Source organism: Zootoca vivipara, chromosome 3, assembly GCF_965207765.1.
Source record: "Zootoca vivipara chromosome 3, rZooViv2.hap1.1, whole genome shotgun sequence".
NCBI lineage: Eukaryota > Metazoa > Chordata > Lepidosauria > Squamata > Lacertidae > Zootoca > Zootoca vivipara.
Window position 1 is genome coordinate 112,173,340 of NC_142586.1, and position 24,869 is coordinate 112,198,208.

Consider the following 24,869-nt stretch of genomic DNA (forward strand, 5'->3'; position numbering starts at 1 on the left):
GCACTCATGAGTTGGAAAAGAAGGTGAAGATAATGAACAGGGTTGTTTGGCTATGCTTGAAGGAAGACAAAGAACAAACAAGGAGTAGGTTTTTTTTTGCGCGGAGTGGATGGAGAAATGCTTTTGGGTGACAGAGAGAAGGTGGACTCCTCGACACCTACTTTGCCTCTGTCCAAAAAGTGTACAATTTGATGATAATAGAATAAACGATACAGAGAGGGGGCTTCAGCGCAAGAGAGGAAGAGAGTTGGTAGGGGAACACCAAGCTACTTTGAATGAATTCTAATCTTCAGGGCCTTAGAACGGCACCTAAATGTACTAAAGGAACTTGCAGGTGTAATCTCACAGCCTCTGTATAGAATATTTGGGAATCCTTAGGCAGTATGTGGCAGGCTTAGGCAGTATGTGGACCGAGAACTCCCAGAAGTGCAAGCTGGATATAGAAAGGGCAGAGGAACCAGAGACCAAATAGCAAACATGCGCTGGATTATGGAGAAAGCTAGAGAGTTCCAGAAAAACGTCTACTTCTGCTTCATTGACTATGCAAAAGCCTTTGACTGTGTCGACCACAGCAAACTATGGCAAGTTCTTAAAGAAATGGGAGTGCCTGATCACCTCATCTGTCTCCTGAGAAATCTCTATGTGGGACAAGAAGCTACAGTTGGAACTGGATATGGAACAACTGATTGGTTCAAAATTGGGAAAGGAGTACGACAAGGTTGTATATTGTCTCCCTGCTTATTTAACTTATATGCAGAATTCATCATGCGAAAGGCTGGACTAGATGAATCCCAAGCTGGAATTAAGATTGCCGGAAGAAATATCAACAACCTCAGATATGCAGATGACACAACCTTGATGGCAGAAAGCGAGGAGGAATTAAAGAACCTTTTAATGAGGGTGAAAGAGGAGAGCGCAAAATATGGTCTGAAGCGCAACATCAAAAAAACCAAGATCATGGCCAGTGGTCCCATCACCTCCTGGCAAATAGAAGGGGAAGAAATGGAGGCAGTGAGAGATTTTACTTTCTTGGGCTCCTTGATCACTGCAGATGGTGACAGCAGTCACGAAATTAAAAGACGCCTGCTTCTTGGGAGAAAAGCAATGACAAACCTAGACAGCATCTTAAAAAGCAGAGACATCACCTTGCCGACAAAGGTCCGTATAGTTAAAGCTATGGTTTTTCCAGTAGTGATGTATGGAAGTGAGAGCTGGACCATAAAGAAGGCTGATCGCCGAAGAATTGATGCTTTTGAATTATGGTGCTGGAGGAGACTCTTGAGAGTCCCATGGACTGCAAGAAGATCAAACCTATCCATTCTTAGGGAAATCAGCCCTGAGTGCTCCCTGGAAGGACAGATCGTGAAGCTGAGGCTCCAATACTTTGGCCACCTCATGAGAAGAGAAGAATCCTTGGAAAAGAGCCTGATGTTGGGAAAGATTGAGGGCACTAGGAGAAGGGGACGACAGAGGACAAGATGGTTGGACAGTGTTCTCGAAGCTACGAACATGAGTTTGACCAAACTGCGGGAGGCAGTGCAAGACAGGAGTGCCTGGCGTGCTATGGTCCATGGGGTCACGAAGAGTCGAACACGACTAAACGACTAAACAACAACAATTCTGATTTCATGTTAGATTAGTTGTAGCATTGAAGAGCAATAAGAATTATTCGTATTATTAAAAAATAATAAGAACACTAGTATAGTGGTACCTTGGTTCTCAAACGTTCCGGAAGTCTGTTCAACTTCCAAAATGTTCGAAAACCTGGGCGTGATTTGCACAGGCTCCAAGGAAGCAATAGCCAGATGTTTGGCTTCTGAAAAAAGTTCACAAACCGGAACACTTCAGAGTTTGCGGCGTTCAGCCGTTTGAGTTCTAAGGTTCCACTGTAATAAAATACAAATAAAAGGAGTTTTCCAGGCCAGAGGACAAGTGAGATCTAGTTGGCTTAAGTCACAAAAGTTTAGATTCCCTTCTTTGAAAGTCTGTGAACTTGGAGCGTCCCTTCCTTCCTATTCGGAATTTACTTTGCCGGGCACAGCGGAGGCAGAGGACGGCATCAGCGCCGCTGCCGGCGAGGATGGCAGCGGCCTCAGGACCCCCTGAGCTGGGAGCGCTTCCCTGCCCCACAGCGCGGCCAGCAGCAGCAGGGGCATGTGCGCCAAAGTCCGATCTCTCCCTCCGCGAAGCGCTTGGCGGTGCCGCCTTCTGCAGCCTGCTCTTGGGCGGCCAATCCCCAGCGCCCATGCGAAGCGGTCGGATCAACCAATCCAGCCGCCGCCTTGAGAAACGCAGAGGGGGATTGGCTAGGCGAGGTTGCTGACGCGCCCAACGCACGCGCCGCCCTTCTCAGTGCTGGGAGGAAAGAGAGGAGCGGCACGGAGCTGCCGAGCATGCTTGCTGGCAGTGGCTGAAGCTGCGCTGCATTTAAGTTGCCCTCACTTGCCCTATACCTGTTTCACCTCGGCACGCGGCTGCTTCTCACCTAAAATGGGTATGCGTGTCAGTGGTGTCATAGGTGTCATAGGTTCGCCATCAGTGATCTAGTCTCTCATTGCTAATCTCTGCTGTGCTCTGCTCTTTTCATTCCTCTTTGTGTGTTCTGGGAGACCAGGGGAGAGGATACTGGTTGCAGCAGGAGGGGGAGACTCCCTGGATACTTCAGCAACCTGCCTCATCTCTGTCTCCTGCCTCCCTCCTCTTCTCCACCCTCCACTTCTATCTGATTCTGGACTGCTCTCTGTCACCCCCTCTTCCTGCTCACTAAATCCTGTTCCCTCTTCAGCTTCCAAGACCTCCTTCTCTCAGTCTGCTCCCTCTTTCCCCCCAGACCACTCATCCTTGCCCCACCACCAAACCCCTGACTCTGACCCTTCTTTCTTTGAGGATTTCCTGGGGATTGCCCAGCTGGGACCTCTCACCACTCCTTTGCATCCATCCTGTCAATGACAAGAAAGTCCCATGCATGGAGAAGTTTGGGAGCTAGACAGAAGGTGGAACTGGTCAACAACTACTATACCTCTGTCTTCTCGTAAAAGGAAACACTGCAATGTGGTGATTATAGAATAAATGATGCCGAGGATAAAGAGGAGCAAATTCTCTTCTGAGGGATTGATTTCTATCTTGTTAATATTTCTCCACACAGGGAATAATATTTCTCCACCACCCAACAACCCACCGAAGGAAATTTGTGAAGGTTGTAAACGAAGGTGTTCAAAGACAGAATTTGTGGATTTAAGAACTCACTGCCAAGATCCTGATTATTTCTACTGCTGTAATCATCCAGGTAACATATCAATCTTTTCCTAAGGACTGCAACTATTATTTGATTCGGGGGGGAGGGGGGTGAGCAGTGGTGTTTTTTCTTTCTTTCTATGTTTGAAGCAAGAGAAAGAACAAAAAAGGAATCGGATGGAGAGGTGCTATTAGGTGACTGGGGGGAAAATGGAGCTGATCAACACCTACTTTGCCTCTGTCTTTTTCAAAAGGAAAACAGTGTGCAATGTGTTGATATTACAATTAATAATGCAGGGAGGGAGCTGCAGCCCAGGAAAGAAAAAGAGGTTGTAAGAGAACACCTACCCGTAGTTACTTTAAAGAAATTCAAATCTCCAAGGCCTGATGAGCTGCATCCAAAGGTACAAAAGGAGTTTGCAGGTGTAATTTCAGAGCCTTTGTCTATAATCTGTGAGAATTCCTGGAGAACTGGAGGTGGGCAATTGTTGTCCCCATCTTCAAAATGGGTTAAAAAGCCAACACAGGTAACTTCAAGCTGGTGAGCTGGATATCCTGACTGCCTGACTTTGATACTGAAAGTTAAAGAAAGAGTGGCTCTCTTCCTGCAATTTCTTTGAGCCAGAAGGTGAATTTTGTGACTCCTACATTCGATTTTGCTATAGTTTCCTGGATAAAAAATAAAGGTCTGTTCTACCACAGGAGTGTAGTAAAAAAAAAAAGAAGAAGTCTAACTAGCCCATTTTGGTGTCTTTTGCTACTCTACCTTGCTCAAAACATTAGCTCATTTGAAACTATGCCAATTGTGCATAGTTTTATTTAGTGGAAAATGTAATGGACCGCTTTCACTGAGATGCTTAGCGATGTTGGTGATTTCTTCTCATCTGAAGGATGGATTTCTATCTTCATAATATTTCTCCAGACTTGCTTCCCTTCAAGAAATTAAAGTGTAAAGGTCGCTGCAAATCATCTTGTTCACCTAAAGAGTATGTGGCTTCAAAAATCGTATGCCTTAATCCTGATCTTGTCTACTGCTGCACAAAAAAAGGTAACATGCTATTTTTTTGTTATGGGCAGCACTCATGAGTTGGAAAAGAAGGTGAAGATAATGAACAGGGTTGTTTGGCTATGCTTGAAGGAAGACAAAGAACAAACAAGGAGTAGGGTTTTTTTTTTGCGCGGAGTGGATGGAGAAATGCTTTTGGGTGACAGAGAGAAGGTGGACTCCTTGACACCTACTTTGCCTCTGTCCAAAAAGTGTACAATTTGATGATAATAAAATAAACGATACAGAGAGGGTGCTTCAGCGCAAGAGAGGAAGAGAGTTCGTAGGGGAACAGCAAGCTACTCTGAATGAATTCTAATCTTCAGGGCCTTAGAACGGCACCTAAATGTACTAAAGGAACTTGCAGGTGTAATCTCACAGCCTCTGTATAGAATATTTGGGAATCCTTGGAGAAAAGGTGGTGTCCCTGCACACTGGAAGTGAGCGAACTTCGTTGCCATCTTCAAAAAGCAAAAGAAAGAGGACCTGGGAACATAACTGGTTGGTCAGCTTGGCTAGGATACTAGGAAGGGTCCTCAAAATGACAATAAGTCAATGAGCAGTTAGCAGGCATGCCACCTCCAGAGGACCCTGGGGGCCCGAGCACCAACAAATTTTCATTTTGGGTGTCCCATGGGTGCCTGGTACTGCCTCCTGCTGTGGCCTCCTGCTGCGGCTGCAGCCTCCCACTTCCTCCGCAGCCCAGCGCAGCAGAGGTGCAGGCCCTGGTCCAGTTGCTGTCACGGCACTGGAGCACATGCCCCACCCCACCTCGTCATGGCATTGTTTTCTCAAAAACAAGGCATAGCTGATGAATCTAAGTTAAAAAAACCAACAACAACCCAGAGTGGCAAGCTTGGTGGATAAGGGGAATGCTGTGAATGTATTGATTGCAGTAAGGCTTTTGACAAACTCCCCCATGGTTGCTTGTTATTCTGGAAAAAGAAATCACAAGTGGGTTACCACAGGATTCTGTCTTGTGCCCAGCGTTGTTCAACATTTTTATAGACGGCTTAGATGAAGGAAACCGAGGGGCTGCTCATCCAATCTACAGGTGTGGAATTTAGCTCTTCAGGAAAAGCTTACCTGGCGCGTCAAACTTTTGAATGGGAAAGCAAAGCCACACCCAAGTCTGGTGGGACTTTGTTGAATATATCAGCAAGGAATTGTTCTATTGTTCTCTCCCCCAACCCTACCCTGGTATCCCAATACATTAGGGAAAAATTAAATCCAACGCCTTCTGTTTATTATAAGTTATACTTTACTGTATATTGCAGTGCCACCCATTGCATGACCAGGCGGCAGTCTCCAGCCCCGAGGAAGCACCAGAAAGGAATAATGGCTCTGACAACGTGTTATGGAATTAAAATTTGTCCACAACTTTATTAAACTTTCAAATGTAGGAAGACCTTGGCTTAGGCATTGGGCGTATATCCCTCCCAGCCCCCCAGCCTGGGGTAGTGGGGCATCTCAGGGTCAATGGGATATGGGGGTGCTCTGCAAGACACATGTGTACACAGGCAGCCCACCCCATATCCCCGCAAGCAGGGTACTTCACTGACGACCTTTCAGTGTATGGCCAGTGGCACCCATATTGCAACCCCTTTAAGAGGGGACCCTGGAATTGCCGCCCCCCCCTATTTCAGGTAAGAAAAGACTAAAGGATTACGCCCAAGGCCTTAAACTGCCAAAGTTGTGATGAATTGCTACAGGGAAGACAAAACCTGCCAATGCTGGAAAATTTCTTCCCGGCTCTTCAACAGCAACCAGTCAAAAGACCGTAGCAGCACCCGCTAAACAGGAAGAAAAAAGGTTAACCTGCAAACAAGAAACATTAAACAAAGGGAAGGTTGGGTGGGTGAAGCTCCTGAGCCGACGGCCTGGCTGCTGCCGGCTCCACCCCCTATTTAGGCGACTGGCTCCACCTCCCAGCAGTGTAAATTAACTAACTGAGGCTGGCCGTGAGCCCCCAAAGAATAACACTGAGAGGCAGGCCAGCCCATACAAAACAGTAACTCCCCTGGGGTCCAAGGCACCGCATATGATCCCGCAAAGGGTACCCACAGTGTAAATGTGAGTGCTCATTATGTAACTCTACATAGTAATGCTCTTGCTCTCTCCTGCTTGATATTGTGCTTTATCTTATTTACCGTTCTTAGTCTAGTTTCCTTCTTTTCTGATTTCATGATTCAGGTAGGTAGCCGTGTTGGTCCGACGCAGTCGAAATATATATAAATATAAAAACAAGTCCAGTAGCACCTTAGGTAAAGGTAAAGGGACCCCTGACCGTTAGGTCCAGTCACGGACGACTCTGGGGTTGTGGCGCTCATCTCGCTTTACTGGCCGAGGGAGCCGGTGTACAGCTTCCGGGTCATGTGGCCAGGATGACTAAGCCGCCTTTGGCGAACCAGAACAGCACACAGAAACGCCATTTACCTTCCTGCTGGAGCAGTACCTATTTATCTACTTGCACTTTGACATGCTTTCGAACTGCTAGGTTGGCACACGAAAGCTTATACCAAGAAAAAGGTGCTACTAAGTTGCTACTGGACTATTTTTTTATTTATATATATATATTCTGATTTCATGTTATATTAGTTGTAGCACTGAAGAGCAATAAGAATTATTCGTATTATTAAAAAATAATAAGAACACTAGTATAGTGGTACCTTGGTTCTCAAACGTTCCGGAAGTCTGTTCAACTTCCAAAATGTTCGAAAACCTGGGCGTGATTTGCACAGGCGCCCAGGAAGCAATAGCCAGATGTTTGGCTCCTGAAAAAAGTTCACAAACCGGAACACTTCAGAGTTTGCGGCGTTCAGCCGTTTGAGATCCAAGGTTCCACTGTAATAAAATACAAATAAAAGGAGTTTTCCAGGCCAGAGGACAAGTGAGATCTAGTTGGCTTAAGTCACAAAAGTTTAGATTCCCTTCTTTGAAAGTCTGTGAACTTGGAGCGTCCCTTCCTTCCTATTCGGAATTTACTTTGCCGGGCACAGCGGAGGCAGAGGACGGCATCAGCGCCGCTGCCGGCGAGGATGGCAGCGGCAGCGGCCTCAGGACCCCCGGAGCTGGGAGCGCTTCCCTGCCCCACAGCGTGGCCAGCAGCAGCAGGGGCATGTGCGCCAAAGTCCGATCTCTCCCTCCGCGAAGCGCTTGGCGGTGCCACCTTCTGCAGCCTGCTCTTGGGCGGCCAATCCCCAGCGCCCATGCGAAGTGGTCGGATCAACCAATCCAGCCGCCGCCTTGAGAAACGCAGAGGGGGATTGGCTAGGCGAGGTTGCTGACGCGCCCAATGCACGCGCCGCCCTTCTCAGTGCTGGGAGGAAAGAGAGGAGCGGCACAGAGCTGCCGAGCATGCTTGCTGGCAGTGGCTGAAGCTGCGCTGCATTTAAGTTGCCCTCACTTGCCCTATACCTGTTTCACCTCGGCACGCGGCTGCGTGTCACCTAAAATGGGTATGCGTGTCAGTGGTGACACGCGTGTCATAGGTTCGCCATCAGTGATCTAGTCTCTCATTGCTAATCTCTGCTGTGCTCTGCTCTTTTCATTCCTCTTTGTGTGTTCTGGGAGACCAGGGGAGAGGATACTGGTTGCAGCAGGAGGGGGAGACTCCCTGGATACTTCAGCAACCTGCCTCATCTCTGCCTCCTGCCTCCCTCCTCTTCTCCACCCTCCACTTCTATCTGATTCTGGACTGCTCTCTGTCACCTCCTCTTCCTGCTCACTAAATCCTGTTCCCTCTTCAGCTTCCAAGACCTCCTTCTCTCAGTCTGCTCCCCCTTTCCCCCCAGACCACTCATCCTTGCCCCACCACCAAACCCCTGACTCTGACCCTTCTTTCTTTGAGGATTTCCTGGGGATTGCCCAGCTGGGACCTCTCACCACTCCTTTGCATCCATCCTGTCAATGACAAGAAAGTCCCATGCATTGAGAAGTTTGGGAGGTAGACAGAAGGTGGGACTGCTCAACAACTACTATACCTCTGTCTTCTCGTAAAAGGAAACACTGCAATGTGGTGATTATAGAATAAATGATGCCGAGGATAAAGAGGAGCAATTTCTCTTCTGAGGGATTGATTTCTATCTTGTTAATATTTCTCCACACAGGGAATTATATTTCTCCACCACCCACCAACCCACCGAAGGAAATTTGTGAAGGTTGTAAACGAAGGTGTTCAGAGAGAGAATATTTGGATTCAAGAACTCACTGCCAAGATCCTGGTTATGTCTACTGCTGTGATCTTCCAGGTAACATATCAATCTTTTCCTAAGGACTGCAACTATTATTTGATTCGGGGGGAGGGGGGTGAGCAGTGGTGTTTTTTCTTTCTTTCTATGTTTGAAGCAAGAGAAAGAACAAAAAAGGAATCGGATGGAGAGGTGCTATTAGGTGACTGGGGGGGAAATGGAGCTGATCAACACCTACTTTGCCTCTGTCTTTTTCAAAAGGAAAACAGTGTGCAATGTGTTGATATTACAATTAATAATGCAGGGAGGGAGCTGCAGCCCAGGAAAGGAAAAGAGGTTGTAAGAGAACCCGTAGTTACTTTAAAGAAATTCAAATCTCCAAGGCCTGATGAGCTGCATCCAAAGGTACAAAAGGAGTTTGCAGATGTAATTTCAGAGCCTTTGTCTATAATCTGTGAGAATTCCTGGAGAACTGGAGGTGGGCAATTGTTGTCCCCATCTTCAAAATGGGTTAAAAAGCCAACCCAGGTAACTACAAGCTGGTGAGCTGGATATCCTGACTGCCTGACTTTGATACTGAAAGTTAAAGAAAGAGTGGCTCTCTTCCTGCAATTTCTTTGAGCCAGAAGGCGAATTTTGTGACTCCTACATTCGATTTTGCTATAGTTTCCTGGGTAAAAAATAAAGGTCTGTTCTACCACAGGACTGTAGTAAAAAAAGAAAAGAAGAAGTCTAACTAGCCCATTTTGGTGTCTTTTGCTACTCTACCTTGCTCAAAACATTAGCTCATTTGAAACTATGCCAATTGTGCATAGTTTTATTTAGTGGAAAATGTAATGGACCGCTTTCACTGAGATGCTTAGAGATGTTGGTGATTTCTTCTCATCTGAAGGATGGATTTCTATCTTCATAATATTTCTCCAGACTTGATTCCCTTCAAGAATATAAAGTGTATCGGTCGCTGCAAATCATGTTGTTCACCTAAAGAGTATGTGGCTTCAAAAACCGTATGCCATAATCCTGATCATGTCTACTGCTGCACAAAAAAAGGTAACATGCTATTTTTTTGTTATGGGCAGCACTCATGAGTTGGAAAAGAAGGTGAAGATAATGAACAGGGTTGTTTGGCTATGCTTGAAGGAAGACAAAGAACAAACAAGGAGTAGGTTTTTTTTTTGCGCGGAGTGGATGGAGAAATGCTTTTGGGTGACAGAGAGAAGGTGGACTCCTCGACACCTACTTTGCCTCTGTCCAAAAAGTGTACAATTTGATGATAATAGAATAAACGATACAGAGAGGGGGCTTCAGCGCAAGAGAGGAAGAGAGTTGGTAGGGGAACAGCAAGCTACTCTGAATGAATTCTAATCTTCAGGGCCTTAGAACGGCACCTAAATGTACTAAAGGAACTTGCAGGTGTAATCTCACAGCCTCTGTATAGAATATTTGGGAATCCTTGGAGAAAAGGTGGTGTCCCTGCACACTGGAAGTGGGCGAACTTCGTTGCCATCTTCAAAAAGCAAAAGAAAGAGGACCTGGGAACATAACTGGTTGGTCAGCTTGGCTAGGATACTAGGAAGGGTCCTCAAAATGACAATAAGTCAATGAGCAGTTAGCAGGCATGCCACCTCCAGAGGACCCTGGGGGCCCGAGCACCAACAAATTTTCATTTTGGGTGTCCCATGGGTGCCTGGTACTGCCTCCTGCTGTGGCCTCCTGCTGCGGCTGCAGCCTCCCACTTCCTCCGCAGCCCAGCGCAGCAGAGGTGCAGGCCCTGGTCCAGTTGCTGTCACGGCACTGGAGCACATGCCCCACCCCACCTCGTCATGGCATTGTTTTCTCAAAAACAAGGCATAGCTGATGAATCTAAGTTAAAAAAACCAACAACAACCCAGAGTGGCAAGCTTGGTGGATAAGGGGAATGCTGTGAATGTATTGATTGCAGTAAGGCTTTTGACAAACTCCCCCATGGTTGCTTGTTATTCTGGAAAAAGAAATCACAAGTGGGTTACCACAGGATTCTGTCTTGTGCCCAGCGTTGTTCAACATTTTTATAGATGGCTTAGATGAAGGAAACCGAGGGGCTGCTCATCCAATCCACAGGTGTGGAATTTAGCTCTTCAGGAAAAGCTTACCTGGCGCGTCAAACTTTTGAATGGGAAAGCAAAGCCACACTCAAGTCTGGTGGGACTTTGTTGAATATATCAGCAAGGAATTGTTCTATTGTTCTATTCCCTCTATTCCCTTCTTTGAAAGTCTTTGAACTTGGAGCTTCCCTTCCTTCCTATTCGGAATTTACTTTGCTCTCCCCAATGGACCCTAATATATATATATATATATATATATATATATATATATATATATATATATATATATTTCTCCCTTTGCACAGAATTTAAGATCAGACCAAAGAATAAGAACGAATGCTATAAAATGGATGGTGTTTGTGTTAAGGATTATTGTCCCGAGGAGCACATCAAGATTGGAAAATGTTCCAGAATTATGAAATGTTGCATAAGGTAAGCGCAGCTCCCCAAAGAAGAGAGATCAAACAAGCCACCAGGGACATGCAGCAGCTCTCTCACACTTACCATTGCATGGCCACTGCCCAGTTCGAGGGGCCGTTGTTCCTTCCCATGTGGAATGGGGTAGGGCGCTCAGTGCCTTCTCTTATGGCCATGTGGGCCAATCAGGGGGTGGCGGGGGCGGAGCTGCAGTGCTATGAATTGAAGGCCACACCCAGGATGTCCCCGCTTTGGAGACCATCATGGGATTCACCCCCAACCCAGTCTATATGTGTCCTGCCCGAAGGATTTCGCTATGGTATATTGGGTCATTGTGTTCGGGGCCAGGGGCAGACTGTTCCTGCAAACAAATTAGCTGGTCTGCAGGTCTTCGCTTGTTGTTGTCGTTTAGTCGTTTCGTCATTTCCGACTCTTCGTGACCCCATGGACCAGAGCACGCCAGGTACTCCTGTCTTCCACTGCCTCCCGCAGTTTGGTCAGACTCATGTTGGTAGCTTCGAGAACACTGTCCAGCCATCTCGTCCTCTGTCATCCCCTTCTCCTTGTGCCCTCCATCTTTCCCAACATCAGGGTCTTTTCCAGGGAGTCTTCTCTTCTCATTAGGTGGCCAAAGTATTGGAGCCTAAGCTTCAGGATCTGTCCTTCCAGTGAGCACTCAGGGCTGAATTCCTTAAGAATGGATAGGTTCAGGCCCGTCTTTATGGCTTAGCTCAGTGGCGCATTGCGCCACGGTGCTGTCGCAGCAGGGGCACAGAACAGCTGATGTCTATGCTCCGGCATAGACATACGCTGCTGCTACTTGCTCCTGTTTGGTAAAGCTGCGAGTGAGCCTGGGCGGCTATGCGACGAGCTGCCAGCTGCTGCTGAGGCAGCCAGCTCTAGGCGCCCCCAATCCCACAGGAAAGAAAAGTTACAAAATGGGGAGGACAGTCTATTAAGGAAAAACAAGCACTACTGAGTGCTCCACCTTTCATTTACACACATTAGCTTGACTATTTATTCTGGGTGAAACATAAGGAAAACTTTCATATAATTTTCTTTTGTTTTTAAGTAAACACTACGAAGATGAATACGAAGATTGAATATTGGGGGCTGTTCCATCACTTGGAGAGCCACTGGATCCTGCTTCAACCCTAGCTAGAGTCTCCTTCAGCTTCTTCACCAAAGCATTCAGATCAAAAGAAGAAGTGCTTGCAACATACTCCATGATTATATGAGCTTCTCCATTGCAATAAAAGTGAATTTTAAAAAGCAATTTACTCTGTTTCTGATGTTCAAGCATGGGCGCCACTGCTTAGGAAGCTAAAATGCTACATTACACTCACGAGAAGGAGGTGTCAGCAGGCATGGTTGTGTAGAAGAACAGAAAGTGGTGGTTTTTTTTTTTAAAAAAAGACTAAAAGGGAGAAGATCCCCCCCAAAAAACACAGTCCTGTGAAAGGACTGAGTTGCAATGAGAAGAAAGAACGAGCAAAAATGGGAAGGAGAAGAAATTTTATTCAGTTCACATTTAAAAGTAAAACAACCTTACTATTGCTTTCTGAAAAGAGATGTCAACTGAAACACATCTAGCCTTCAAAATTAGCATAGTCTCCAACTATAGATCATATAGAAAGGAAAGACATATAGCTGGGGGAAATGTGCAAAAATATGACATACAGAAATGCATCCTATTAGGGAATATTGCCCTGCAAAAAATATGCTGTTTTGCCCAAACATCTAGGATTTAGGGGTCGTACCCCCCCAAATCTATAACACTATATAAACTTCTATCATGTCACTTCTTACTCACCTTTTCTCTAAACAAAGAAGTCCAAAGCTCTGTTTTTATTGTTTTATCACTTGTTTCATGCCTCAGGTTCCTATGTGAGGAAGGGTGGGATATAAATTGAATCAATAAAATAATCTCAGAGAGCCAATGGAAGTTCTAAGCCAACGTCTAGGGGTCAATTTTGCATTGGATGAGGGCAACTTGCAAATGTGAGCTTCTCTGGGTAGCACAGCTCTTTTTGTGCTAGCACAGATGGTGGTACCTTCTTGGTGATGGGACCCAAGTCACTTCCTCCGACTCTCCTTCGGCTGTCAAAGGCACTTCACATGCAGGTAGCAGGTTACAGATTGACTCACAGTTCTCCGTCCCCTTCTGTGATGTCCATCAGTACAGTCAGTAACAAAACTGCAAACTTGACTTTTCAGAGGGGTGTACAATCCCATCCTAAACAGGTCTTGGAACCCGAGACACTCGTCCAGCAGGAACTTCCATTCATTTGTCCTGATCTGATTATTTCCTTGCATGAGGTTGTTCCTGCTTAAATGCAGAATGTGACATTTGTCCTTACTGAAAATCGTTTTGTGTGTTGTTGTGGTTTTTTTTGGCCCTGGTCTCCAATCTGTTAAGGTCATCTGGAATCCTGATTCTACCTTCTGAGGTATTAGCCACCCCTCCCAGTTTGTGCACATTGTTTTTGTCCACGTTGACCTTCATGACATTTTTCAATAGAAAGAGCAGGAAGTAATTATCCAAAATTAATAGCCATGAATAACCTTAGAAGGAGGTTAGGAAGAACATACAGTCCTTCCTTCACCCTGAAAGTTTCTCTTCCTCCTGCCTCTGTGCATGACTTCATTCCCTTAGAAAGTACAAATAGAAGATGCTATCCATTCTCTCTCTGCAATATCTTTGAGCCAGAAGATGACTCTGGTGGCACTAGCATTCAGCCATGAAGACCTCTGCCCCACTGGTTATCTTTTTTATGCTGCTTAGCTTCCCAGGTAAAATATAAAGAACCATTCAACCACTGGACTGTGGTAAAAGAAGACTTGTCTAACTAGCTTTGCTGCTGGGTCATGCTTGAAGTATTAGCTCCTTTGATTCTATGTCATTTGCTCAAGATGAAAGTATACCTGAAGGAGCATCTCCACCCATAGCTGCCAAGTTTTCCCTTTTCTCGCGAGGAAGCCTATTCAGCATAAAGGAATTTCCTTTTAAAAAAGGGAGAACCCCCATCGTTCTGCCTGGACACTCAGGTCCAGCTCTGAGGGCCTTCTGGCGGTTCCCTCCCTGCGAGAAGTGAGGTTACAGGGAACCGGGCAGAGGGCCTTCTCGGTTGTGGCGCCAGCCCTGTGGAACGCCCTCCCTTCAGATGTCAAGGAAATAAACAACCAACTGACTTTTAGAAGACATCTGAAGGCAGCCCTGTTTAGGGGTATAAATAGTAAGTTGTTGTTGTTGTTGTTGTTGTTGTTGTTGTTGTTGTTGTTCTTCTTCTTCTTCTTCTTCTTCTTCTTCTTCTTCTTCTTCTTCTTCTTCTTCTTCTTCTTCTTCTTGTTAGACTGCTTTCACTGAATAGGAGATGCTTAAAGATGTTGGTGATTTCTTCTCTTCTGGGGGACTGATTTCTATCTTGTTAATATTTCTCCAGGACCCATCCCCACACTGAATAAAATTTGTACCGGTAGAGGTCTCTGCAAACCAAGTTGCTCAGGTAGAGAATATTTGACTTCATCAACCTCCTGCCATTATCCCGATCATGTCTACTGCTGTGAAAAGACAGGTAACATGTCAATCTTTTCCTAAGGACTGCAACTATTATATGATTCGGAAAATAAAATAATCAGGTTTGAGGTTGTTGTTTTTTGCTATGTTTGAAGCAAGACAAAGAATAAACAAGGAGCAGGTGTTCTGCGTGGAGATAATGGAGAGGTGCTATTAGGTGACGGGGGGGTGGGGGTGGAAATGAAGCTAATCAACACCTACTTTGTCTATGACTTTTTAAAAAGGAAAATAGTCTGCAATGTGATGATATTACAATTAAGAATGCAGGGAGGGAGCTGCAGCCCAAAAAAAGAAAAGAGGTAGTGGTAACAACAACAACAACAACAACATATTATTTATACCCCACCCATCTGGCTAGGTTTCCCCAGCCACTCTGGGCAGCTTCCAGCAGAATATTAAAATACAATGATTCTTCAAATATTAAAAGCTTCTCTAAACAGGGCTGCCTTCAGATGTCTTCTAAAAGTCTGATAGTTGTTTATTTCTTTGACATCTGATAGGAGGGCGTTCCACAGGGTGGGCGCCACTACTGAGAAGGCCCTCTGCCTGGTTCCCTGTAACCTCGCATTGAAGGAACTGCCAGAAGGCCCTTGGCGCTGGACCTCAGTGTACAGGCAGAAACTAACACCTAGTTACTAAACCACAGAGCCTAGGTCGACGGTTCGAATCCCCACGACGGGGTGAGCTCCCATTGCTTGGTCCCAGCTCCTGCCAACCTAGCAGTTCGAAAGCACGTCAAAGTGCAAGTAGATAAATAGGTACCACTACAATGGGAAGGTAAATGGCATTTCTGTGTGCTACTCTGGTTCGCCAGAAGCAGCTTTGTCATGCTGGCCACATGACCTGGAAGCTGTATGCCAGCTCCCTCGGCCAGTAAAGCGAGATGAGTGCCGCAACCCCAGAGTCGTTCGCGACTGGACCTAAAAGTCAGGGGGTCCCTTTACCTTTACTTTAAATAATAATAATAATAATAATAATAATAATAATAATAATAATAATAAAACAATAATAATTTATTATTTATTCCCCAGCCACTCTGGGTGGCTTCCAACAGAAATATTTAAATACACTAATTTCTTAAAGATTAAAAGCTTCCCTAAACAGGGCTGCCTTCAGATGCCCTCTAAAAGTCTGGTAGTTATTCATCTTTTTGACATCTGGTGGGAGGGCATTCCACAGGGCGGGTGCCACTATCGAGAAGGCCCTCTGCCTGGTTCCCTGCAACTTGGCTTCTCGCAGTGAGGCCCTTAAAGGAATTCAAACCTCCAGGGTCTGATGAGCTGCATCCAAGGGTACAAAAGGAGTTTGCAGATGTTATCTCAGAGTCTTTGTTTATAATATTTGGGAACTGTTGGAGAACAGGTGAGGTCCCCACAGACTGGAGGTGGGAAACATTGTTGTCAACGTAAGAAAGAGGGAAGCAGACCACCCTGGCAATTACCAGCTGGGCAGCATAACATTGAAACTAGAAAAGGTTGTAGAAAATATAATGAAAATGTGGGTCTGTCTCTGTGGTATGCTGTGATTACTAAAAGCCTGAATGAATATCCTTAATAGAATGTCTGGAACACACAGTCCTTTCCTTCCCCCTGAAAGTGTTTCTTTTTCCTGCCCCTGGACATACAGTCATTCCCTTAGGAAGCACAAATAGAGGATAGTTTTCATTCTCTTTGTGTAATAAATCTGAGGCAGGAGGCAACCCCGGTGGCTGCAACATTCAGCAGCAAATACCATTGCTCCTCTGGTTCTCTTTTGGCTGCAGCTGTTGAGATTCTCATTATAAAAATGAGATTCTTATTTAAAATATAAAGAACTGTATCAAAAGGACGCCTTCCAATTCTCAGAACAGAGTGTCTTTGCAAATAAGGGTGGAATCTACACACATATAAAAACCCTTCTGAAAATGCTTTTTAAAAAGCATTAAAAAATACATTGCATTTTCCATAAGGCTCACCATTGCCATCTAGTGTCACGTTGTATACTGCATTTAAAACAGACTTAAATTTTTCCAGGACCCACTCTCACCCGAAATAAAAAATGTATAGGTCGCTGCAAAGCACGTTGTTCAGGTGGAGAGTATGTCGCTTCAACAAGCTCCTGTCACCGCGCTGATCATGTCTACTGCTGCTCAAAGACAGGTAACATGCTAAATTTTTGTTATGGGCCACAACTATTATGATTTGGAAAAGTAGGTAAAGAAGATAAACAGGGTTGTTTAGCTATGCTTGAAAGAAGAGGAAGAACAAGCATGGAGAAGGTGGAAAAATGCTACTGGGTGACAGAGAAAATAGTGAACTGCTCATCACCAACTCTGCCTCTGTCTTCTTCCCAAAGGAAAACAGTGTACAGTTTGATGATACTAGAATAAAAGATGGAGAGAGGGAGCTGTGGCTCAAGAGAGGAAAAGAGATAGAAAGGGAATACCTAGCTACTCTGAATGAATTCGAATCTTCAGGGTCTAATGAACTGCACCCAAAGGACAGGATCACACTTCAGAATGACCTTAACAGATTAGACAACTGGGCCAAAGCAAACAAGATGAATTTTAACAAGGAGAAATGTAAAGTACTACACTTGGGCAAAAAAAATGAAAGGCACAAATACAGGATGGGAGACACCTGGCTTGAGAGCAGTACATGTGAAAAGGATCTAGGAGTCTTGGTAGACCACAAACTTGACATGAGTCAGCAGTGTGATGCAGCAGCTAAAAAAGCCAATGCAATTCTGGGCTGCATCAATAGGAGTATAGCATCTAGATCAAGGGAAGTAATAGTACCACTGTATTCTGCTCTGGTCAGACCTCACCTGGAGTACTGTGTCCAGTTCTGGGCACCACAGTTCAAGAAGGATAGTGACAAGCTGGAACGTGTCCAGAAGAGGGCAACCAAAATGGTCAAAGGCCTGGAAACGATGCCTTATGAGGAACGGCTTAGGGAGCTGGGTATGTCTAGCCTGGAGAAGAGAAGGTTAAGGGGTGATATGATAACCATGTTCAAATATATAAAAGGATGTCATATAGAGGAGGGAGAAAGGTTGTTTTCTGCTGCTCCAGAGAAGCGGACACGGAGCAACGGATTCAAACTACAAGAAAGAAAATTCCACCTAAACATTAGGAAGAACTTCCTGACAGTAAGAGCTGTTCGGCAGTGGAATTTGCTGCCAAGGAGTGTGGTGGAGTCTCCTTCTTTGGAGGTCTTTAAGCAGAGGCTTGACAGCCATCTGTCAGGAATGCTTTGATGGTGTTTCCTGCTTGGCAGGGGGTTGGACTGGATGGCCCTTGTGGTCTCTTCCAACTCTATGATTCTATGATTCAAAGGAACTATATATATATATGAATTTGCAGATATAATCTCAGAGGCTGTTTTATAATATTTGGGAATCCTTGAAAATCCCTGCAGATGGGCAAACATTGTCACCATCTTCAAAAAGGGACAAAAGAAGACCCATGCATCTACTGGTTGGTCAGCTTGACTTCAATACTAGGAAAGGTTCTAGGAAAGATATTTATAGTGTGGGTCTGTGAACACTTATTAAAGTGTTCTGTGGCTACTAAGAGCCAGTATGGGTTTCTCAAAGACAAGCCATAGCAGCATAGCTGCCAAGTTATCCCTTTTTTAAAGGGATTTTCCCTTATGCTGAATAGGCTTCCTCGCGAGAAAAGGGAAAACTTGGCAGCTATGCATAGCAGATGAAACTCCACCCCCCCCCCCTTTTCAACAGTATGGCAAGGATAAGGGGAATGCTGTGACTGTAGCTTATCTTGATTGCTGTAAGGCTTTTGTCAAACTCCTTCATGGTTCTCTTGTCATCCTGGAAAAAAGTGACAAGTGGGTTACCACAAGGTTCTGTCCTGGGCCCAGTGTTGTTCAACATCTTTATAAATGACTTAGTTGAAGGGAACAGAGGGGTTCCTCAACAAATCTGCAGATGACACCAAATCAGGAGGGGTAGCTAATATCTCAGAAATAGAATTGGGATTTTAGATGACCTTTATAGATTGGAGACCTGGGACAAAACTAACAAAATGAATTTCAATAGGGACAAATGTCAGGTTCTGCACTAAAGCAGGAATTGCCAGATGCATAAATATAGAATGGAGGACAAAGGATCTAGGGGGTCTTTTTTTTCTTTCTTTTTAGTAGACCACAAATTTAATTTGAATCAACACTGTGATGCAGCAGCAAAAAGAGTTAATGCAATGCTAGATGTTCAGTCCCCACAGCAAGGGAAATAACAGTACCACTCTATTCTCCCTTGGTCAGACCCCACCTTTAGTACTATGTGCAGCTCTGGGTACCACAGTTCAGGAATGATATTGACAAAGTTCAAACGTCAGCTAAGGAGAGTGACCAAGATGCTCAAGAGTATGGAAAACACACCTTGGGAGGAACAGTTGAGTGAGTTGGGTATGTTTAGCCCAGAGAAGAGAAGACTGAGAGGTCATCTTCAATATCTGAAAGGAAGATGGGACAAGCTTTTCTGCTGCTCCAGTGGTCAGGACACGAACCAATGGATTCCTATTACAATAAAGGAGATTCTGACCTAATGCAAGGAAGAACTTTCTGATGCTAAGAGCTGTTCCACAGTGGAATGGACTACCTCAGATTTTGCTTCATTGGAGGTTTTTAAACAGAGGTTGGATAGCCTCCTATCAGCGATTCTTTAGCTGGAATTCCTGCATTGCAGAGGGTTGGGATCCCAATTCTACAGCTCTATGACTGGAGTGATATCTGGGTTAGGTGCTCAGAGGGTGAGAAGATACCATCACTGGGTAGCAGAATAAAAGAACGAGGAAGTGGCTTTTGAAAAGCAATTTTATTTGAATCATTTTGAATTGAAAAATTGCAACACTTAGCACTCCATTTTTGAAACAAAATAAAAAAATTCCTTCAGTACAGTGGCGTAGCATGGGGGGTGCAGGGGGGGCCGTCCGCACCGGCTGCAACATCTGGGGGGGGGGGGCGCTTGCACTCGCAGCTCTCTGCCCCTGCCTGCAGGGCCGGAGCGTCCACAAAGGCGAGCTAGGCAACCGCCTAGAGCGCTGTCATGGAGGGGGCGCTGCCAGCCTGGCCGCCGCCCGCCGCTTTCCCTCCTGTTTCCCTTGCTGCTGAGGCGCTTCCCTGCAATGCCCTGCAGGGGGCACAGGGCCGCGCCGCACGACGGGGAGGCGGGGGAACTTGAGTGCGTGTGCGCTCAGCGCATCAGCAACGGCACCGGCCAGCCGAGCGCCATGAGCCCAGTGGGGGCAAGGCTTCAGTGCTCTCTAGCAAGCCAGCCGGCCACTGCCAACGCGCCTGAGAGCCTCTGCGCCAATTTGAGGGGCTGCTTCGCTGCAGCTGCTCACACAAGCCAGATGCGCAAAGCGAGGTGCGCGCCTTCCTTCCCCTCAGTAGCGCCCACATGCCCTTATGCATAAAACATGGCGTGGGAGGAGGGGGAGGCGGCGGGCACCCAGCAGAGCCACTTGCCACGCATCGCCGGGCTTCCGCCGGACTTCCACCGCCGTTGCTGCTGCTGGTGGCCACACACACCACCGGCCAGAGAGGAAATTGGGTGTCCTCGCTTCCTGCTGGGCCCGCGTCATTTCGAGCTGCAGCCTCTCATGGCCATGGAGCTCCCTCCGCGCTTGAACTGTCGCTGCCTGCTGAGGAACCGGCCTTGGAGGCGCAGGACCAAGCGTGGGCCTTTCAGGAGTAAGTGCGCCCGCGAGGCGGGCGCTTTGGGTTTGGCCCCTAAGAAAGAGTGTGTGCCCAATTTCTCCTTTCATTTCTGCTGCCTTCCCTGCCTCCCTCTCTACCAAAGACCTGTAAACCACTGTTACCTTCTTAAGCGGGTTTGCTCCAAGAAAGATCACATTTATTTATTTATTTATTTATTTAAAAATAGCTACTACATCTTAGATTTTACTTAAAATTTCTGTACAGTACTGGAAAGTCACTGGCGTGAATGAACATTTCCAATGCCCTATAGTTTTTGAGTTATAGCTTGGTTGGCAGCGCAAGAGACTCTTAATCTCAGGGTCATGGGTTCAAGTGCCATGTGGGGTGAAATATTTGATTATCCTTGTGGTCCCTTCAGACTATTCTGTAATGAAAATTAGAGAAATGTCATATACATGCATAATGCACTTTTTAAAGCAATTTTTTAAAAAAGCAATGTGGGATAAAGTTGCTTGTGACTGGGCCCCTTCTGGGGTTAGGGGCCCTGAAACTTCAACATTGTTGGATACTGGAAAAGATGATTTTATTAAGAAACAAATTCAGCACACGTGTGCTCAGTACACAGAATTGAATGCTGCATCTATGCTCACCGAAATACCTCGACTTCGGCACCACATTATCTTGCATAAGGAGATCAATCCTGATGAACAGGTTGCAAACTGGTCAGCTTTAGTTTTGCTTCGCTGGGTATATAAGTGGAAGCTGCTAGAAAGTTTAACTAACTTTGTTGTCACATTAAGAATCTTTCTTACTATCACTGTTTCTACAGTGAGTTGTGAAAGAAGTTTCTCAAAACTTAAACTAATTAAAACATATCAGAGATCTACAATGAGCCGGGGTTCCGGTTTCCGCCTGCAGGAATGGCGGACCTGTTTTCCATCTCTCTGACCTTCGTAAGGAATTTGGCGGTTGCTAGGGGAGTAAATGGCAACCCCCTACCCTCTCCGGGGGTTACGGAGAGGGGCCGCTGGCCCGCGATGCCCCCAGACCCACTCCGACTGTTTTTGGAGTGGGGGGAGCTTGGGCTGAGCACTTACAAGGGCCAGGACTCCCGGACGCTAATCTGCATGGCGGGGATTTCCATGGTTAAAGAAGATAATTAGGCTTAAATCTATGGACATACTTCAGAAGGAGGGGAAGAAGCGCTGTTTACTGCTGAGAAATTTATGCTGCTGAGGGAGAGGAGTCAAAGATTGTACTGCATCTGGAAGAAGGATTGATGGGGACGGAGCGATAAGGGAAGTGAGTTTTTATTTTTTTTTCTTCATATTGTTGCCTCGTACCTTCCCGGACGCGATGTCCTGGCTTGTTTGGAGTGAAAGAGAAGCAAAAGACTGTGTGAGTTGAACTTTATAACTGTTGTTACTGAGCATATTTTTTAAAGATGTGGAGTTGCCGATGAGAAAAGCCCCCCCCCTAGTCGGACGGAAGGAGTTCTGGACGCGTTCGGAGGATTTATGAGCTGTGACGCACTTTAAATTGGAGCAGTGACCTGAAGCTAAGTTCAGCTATAGGGCAAGGAGATCCATTAATTTACCAAGAGTCTATGGTTTGATGTTTGGGTCTCCTGCCTGGAAAAGCTGTAAATTCTATAATGATCGTAAATCTTCATGGCTATGAGAGAAAACGAAAGTGATTTGAGCTTTTTAAAATGGCGCTGCTTCGAACTGCTTCGACGCAACAGGGAGCTCCATTAAGAAGATTTATGGGGAGGCTGGACTGATTAACTCACACAGGAGAAAGAACATCTGTGAAACTTTGTTTGATATTTATCTCAGCAGCTGGGAAACAATCGGATGAAAGTGGAAAACATCTATGTGACTGTAAGGGGAAGATCTGGATTATTATGAACTTGGAGGACGATTTGAACTTTAGAAAAAAGACGGCAGTGGACAGTTGCGAGGAATTCCCAATTTCTTGAAGCATGGGAACCCAAATAAAAAATTCTTTAGATGATTTGGCATAACATTCGGTTTGATTGATATATATATATGTATAATTTGAAATATTGAATGTGATATAATTGGCTTTAATTGGAAAATTAATAAAAATATTATTTTTTTAAAAAAAACAGAGATCTACAATGAGCCAAGAAAGACTGAGTAATCTAGCAATACTGTCCATTGAGATAGACTTTAATGTAGATTTCAATTCCGTTGTTGAAAAATTTGCGCTAATTAAAAGCAGGTGAATTTAAATTGATCTGTATATACAGATTGATATCTTGCACTTCTATTAAAGAATTACAATTAGAGGTACAGGATTGAGGAAGTTGGCTCCATCTATCCCAGTCTTGGATCATCTCCAGGGTATGGTTCCATTTTGATGTTTAGTTTTTGTTCTTGATATTTTTTGTCGTTTACGATGGTTGTGAGACAACATATAATAGCATGGCCCATGCTAGGTTACTACATTTGTAGATTTGTATTCATAGACCTGCTGAAAATGTGGAGAATGTGTAATGCATGTTCGCACTCAATAAAGTGTTTGAAAATAAACTTGTATTTAGATGCATTTTACTTTAATTACCAACTAAGTTTTTATATTGATATGAGCTTTCGTGTGCATGCACACTTCTTCAGATACACGAAAGCTCATACCAAAATAAAAACTTAGTTGGTCTTTAAGGTGCTACTGAAGGAATTTTTTTATTTTGTTTCGACTACGTCAGACCAACACGGCTACCTACCTGTAACACGGCTACCTACCTGTAACTAACACTCCATTTTTGGTCACACATAACCCCCAGTTTTCACTTGCATGTTCCATTTTCAGAGGTCCTAGAGATTAAATTACTTAATTCAAAGTATAATACACAACATTGCAAAGTTGTATCACCTTTTGTATTATCTTTTCATGATTTCCAAGGACAACAGAATATAAATAGGAGCCCTTCCAGGTGATCCAGGTGATCCTGTTTTTAGAGTCAATATATAGAGCAGGCAGGAACTATTTCCCCAAGAAGTCATCATCGAAATAAGTATACAAATGAGACCTTTCGTAAAATGACTGCACAGATAAAGTAGTTCAAAAACTGGTGAAGGTGTTTGTTTGTTTTTTTGCCATGATGAAGCGACTTGAGGCCTACCAATATTGTGTGCAGATTATTATAGTTAGGAAGAGATGGAAAACGGGTGGTGCTCCAGATGTTGTTAGATTCCTGGTTTCCATCAGCCTCAGCCAGCATGCCCAAAGGTTAAGGATCATCAAGATCTGAAGGGCCAAATTTTCAACGTGCTTATAGTAAGGGATGGGATATTGTGTCAGACACATTCTCGTGGATATTGTTCAGCAAAGGAATGCACAAGTGGGACTTTATTGCATAGGATTTAACACAGCTTGTTCTCTTCTTTTCCATAGGGGCAAAGTAGCAGGTCATAAAATGGTGCAGCAAGAAACTCCTAAATTGCATCAGAACCTATACAAAGGATGAAGTCCTTCTTCTTGCCATTCTTAAACATCTGACATACAAGTAACCTTTCAGAAGCTCCTTTTTGCTGACTGAAAAGCCTTCCAGAGAGTAACGATCTTATTGCTTTCTGCTCCTAATAAAATCAGACATGTCGTGCAGATGGAGTCCCATGCAAACTTGTTTATTTCATTGCTGTGTGGCAGAATCAAAACATTCCCTGGTTTCCTTGGCTGCAATGGAAGGGAACCCAGCCTGCTGCAAGAAATTCAGAGAAGACCTGGTTTTATGGCTGCTTCTTCCTCCTCCTCCTCTTCTTCTTTTTGAGGTGTGGGAGCTTTAAGAATCTCCTCTGACTCTTCTTTGGTCTCTTCCACTTCAAATTGGGCCTGCACACCAGGTTTAAACCATTCCTTGGTTATTGGATGGATAATATGCATAGCTGCCAAGTTTTCCCTTTTCTCGCGAGGAAGCCTATTCAGCATAAGGGAAAATCCCTTTTAAAAAGGGATAACTTGGCAGCTATGATAATATGATGAGCAAGGAGGACGAGAAAATAGTGGCAGCTAATCTGCAGAAGCGGGCTGTGGAGAGAAGGAATGTGTGTGAACTCAGCTTCACTTTCCAAGAGCAATTAACCACACAGAAAAATAAACCAAAATTTTATTGGATAAAAGTACCACTTAAAAGAGGTGCACGATTCTTTAAATAGTCGCAAACAAGGAAATAAAAACATGGTTTAATATATCTAAGGAGTGTGGTGGAGTCTCCTTGTTTGGAGGTCTTTAAGCAGAGGCTTGACAGGCATATGTCAAGAATGCTTTGATGGTGTTTCCTGCTTGGCAGGGGGTTGGACTGGATGGCCCTTGTGGTCTCTTCCAACTCTATGATTCTATGATTCTAATACTCACAACAGAAAGAATTTGACTCCATATAAATCAAAGCACTTCATCTCAAATCCTTGCTCTCCTGCAAGGCATAACTGAGTCCTTAGCAGAACACCAATGGATTTCCCAACGACAGCAAAGTGTTCCTCTGGTCCACCAACAGACTCTAATCAGCATCTTAGATGCCAACTAATCCCCCCTCGTGGGATTCTGCTAATGATCTGATCAGGATTCCCTTAACCCTCCCAGGGGACCAATGATTAAAGACCAAAACCATAAATCACTTGTCAACTATTCACTGCAGCT

At 45.0% G+C, this 24,869-nt stretch overlaps 1 protein-coding gene across 1 annotated transcript; it reads left to right on the plus strand.

The window, feature by feature from the left end:
• Positions 1 to 3,072: 3,072 nt before the first annotated feature.
• Positions 3,073 to 23,638, plus strand: LOC118081484 (uncharacterized). The gene is made up of 10 exons (XM_060272251.2): positions 3,073 to 3,286; positions 4,157 to 4,282; positions 8,389 to 8,529; positions 9,394 to 9,519; positions 10,859 to 10,985; positions 12,043 to 12,070; positions 14,002 to 14,206; positions 14,414 to 14,545; positions 16,560 to 16,685; positions 23,628 to 23,638. Exons 1-10 carry the CDS (start codon positions 3,073 to 3,075, stop codon positions 23,636 to 23,638), a joined length of 1,236 nt encoding a protein of 411 aa, XP_060128234.2.
• Positions 23,639 to 24,869: the final 1,231 nt, after the last annotated feature.

Bases quoted from the DNA above. Each gene is read 5' to 3' on its own strand.
- LOC118081484 (XM_060272251.2), top strand. From the start codon at position 3,073: ATGCCGAGGATAAAGAGGAGCAAATTCTCTTCTGAGGGATTGATTTCT. The intron at 3,287-4,156 runs GTAACATATCAA...ATATTTCTCCAG, and splicing joins CTACTGCTGTAATCATCCAG to ACTTGCTTCCCTTCAAGAAA. The intron at 12,071-14,001 runs TGAATATTGGGG...AACCCCCATCGT, and splicing joins ACGAAGATGAATACGAAGAT to TCTGCCTGGACACTCAGGTC.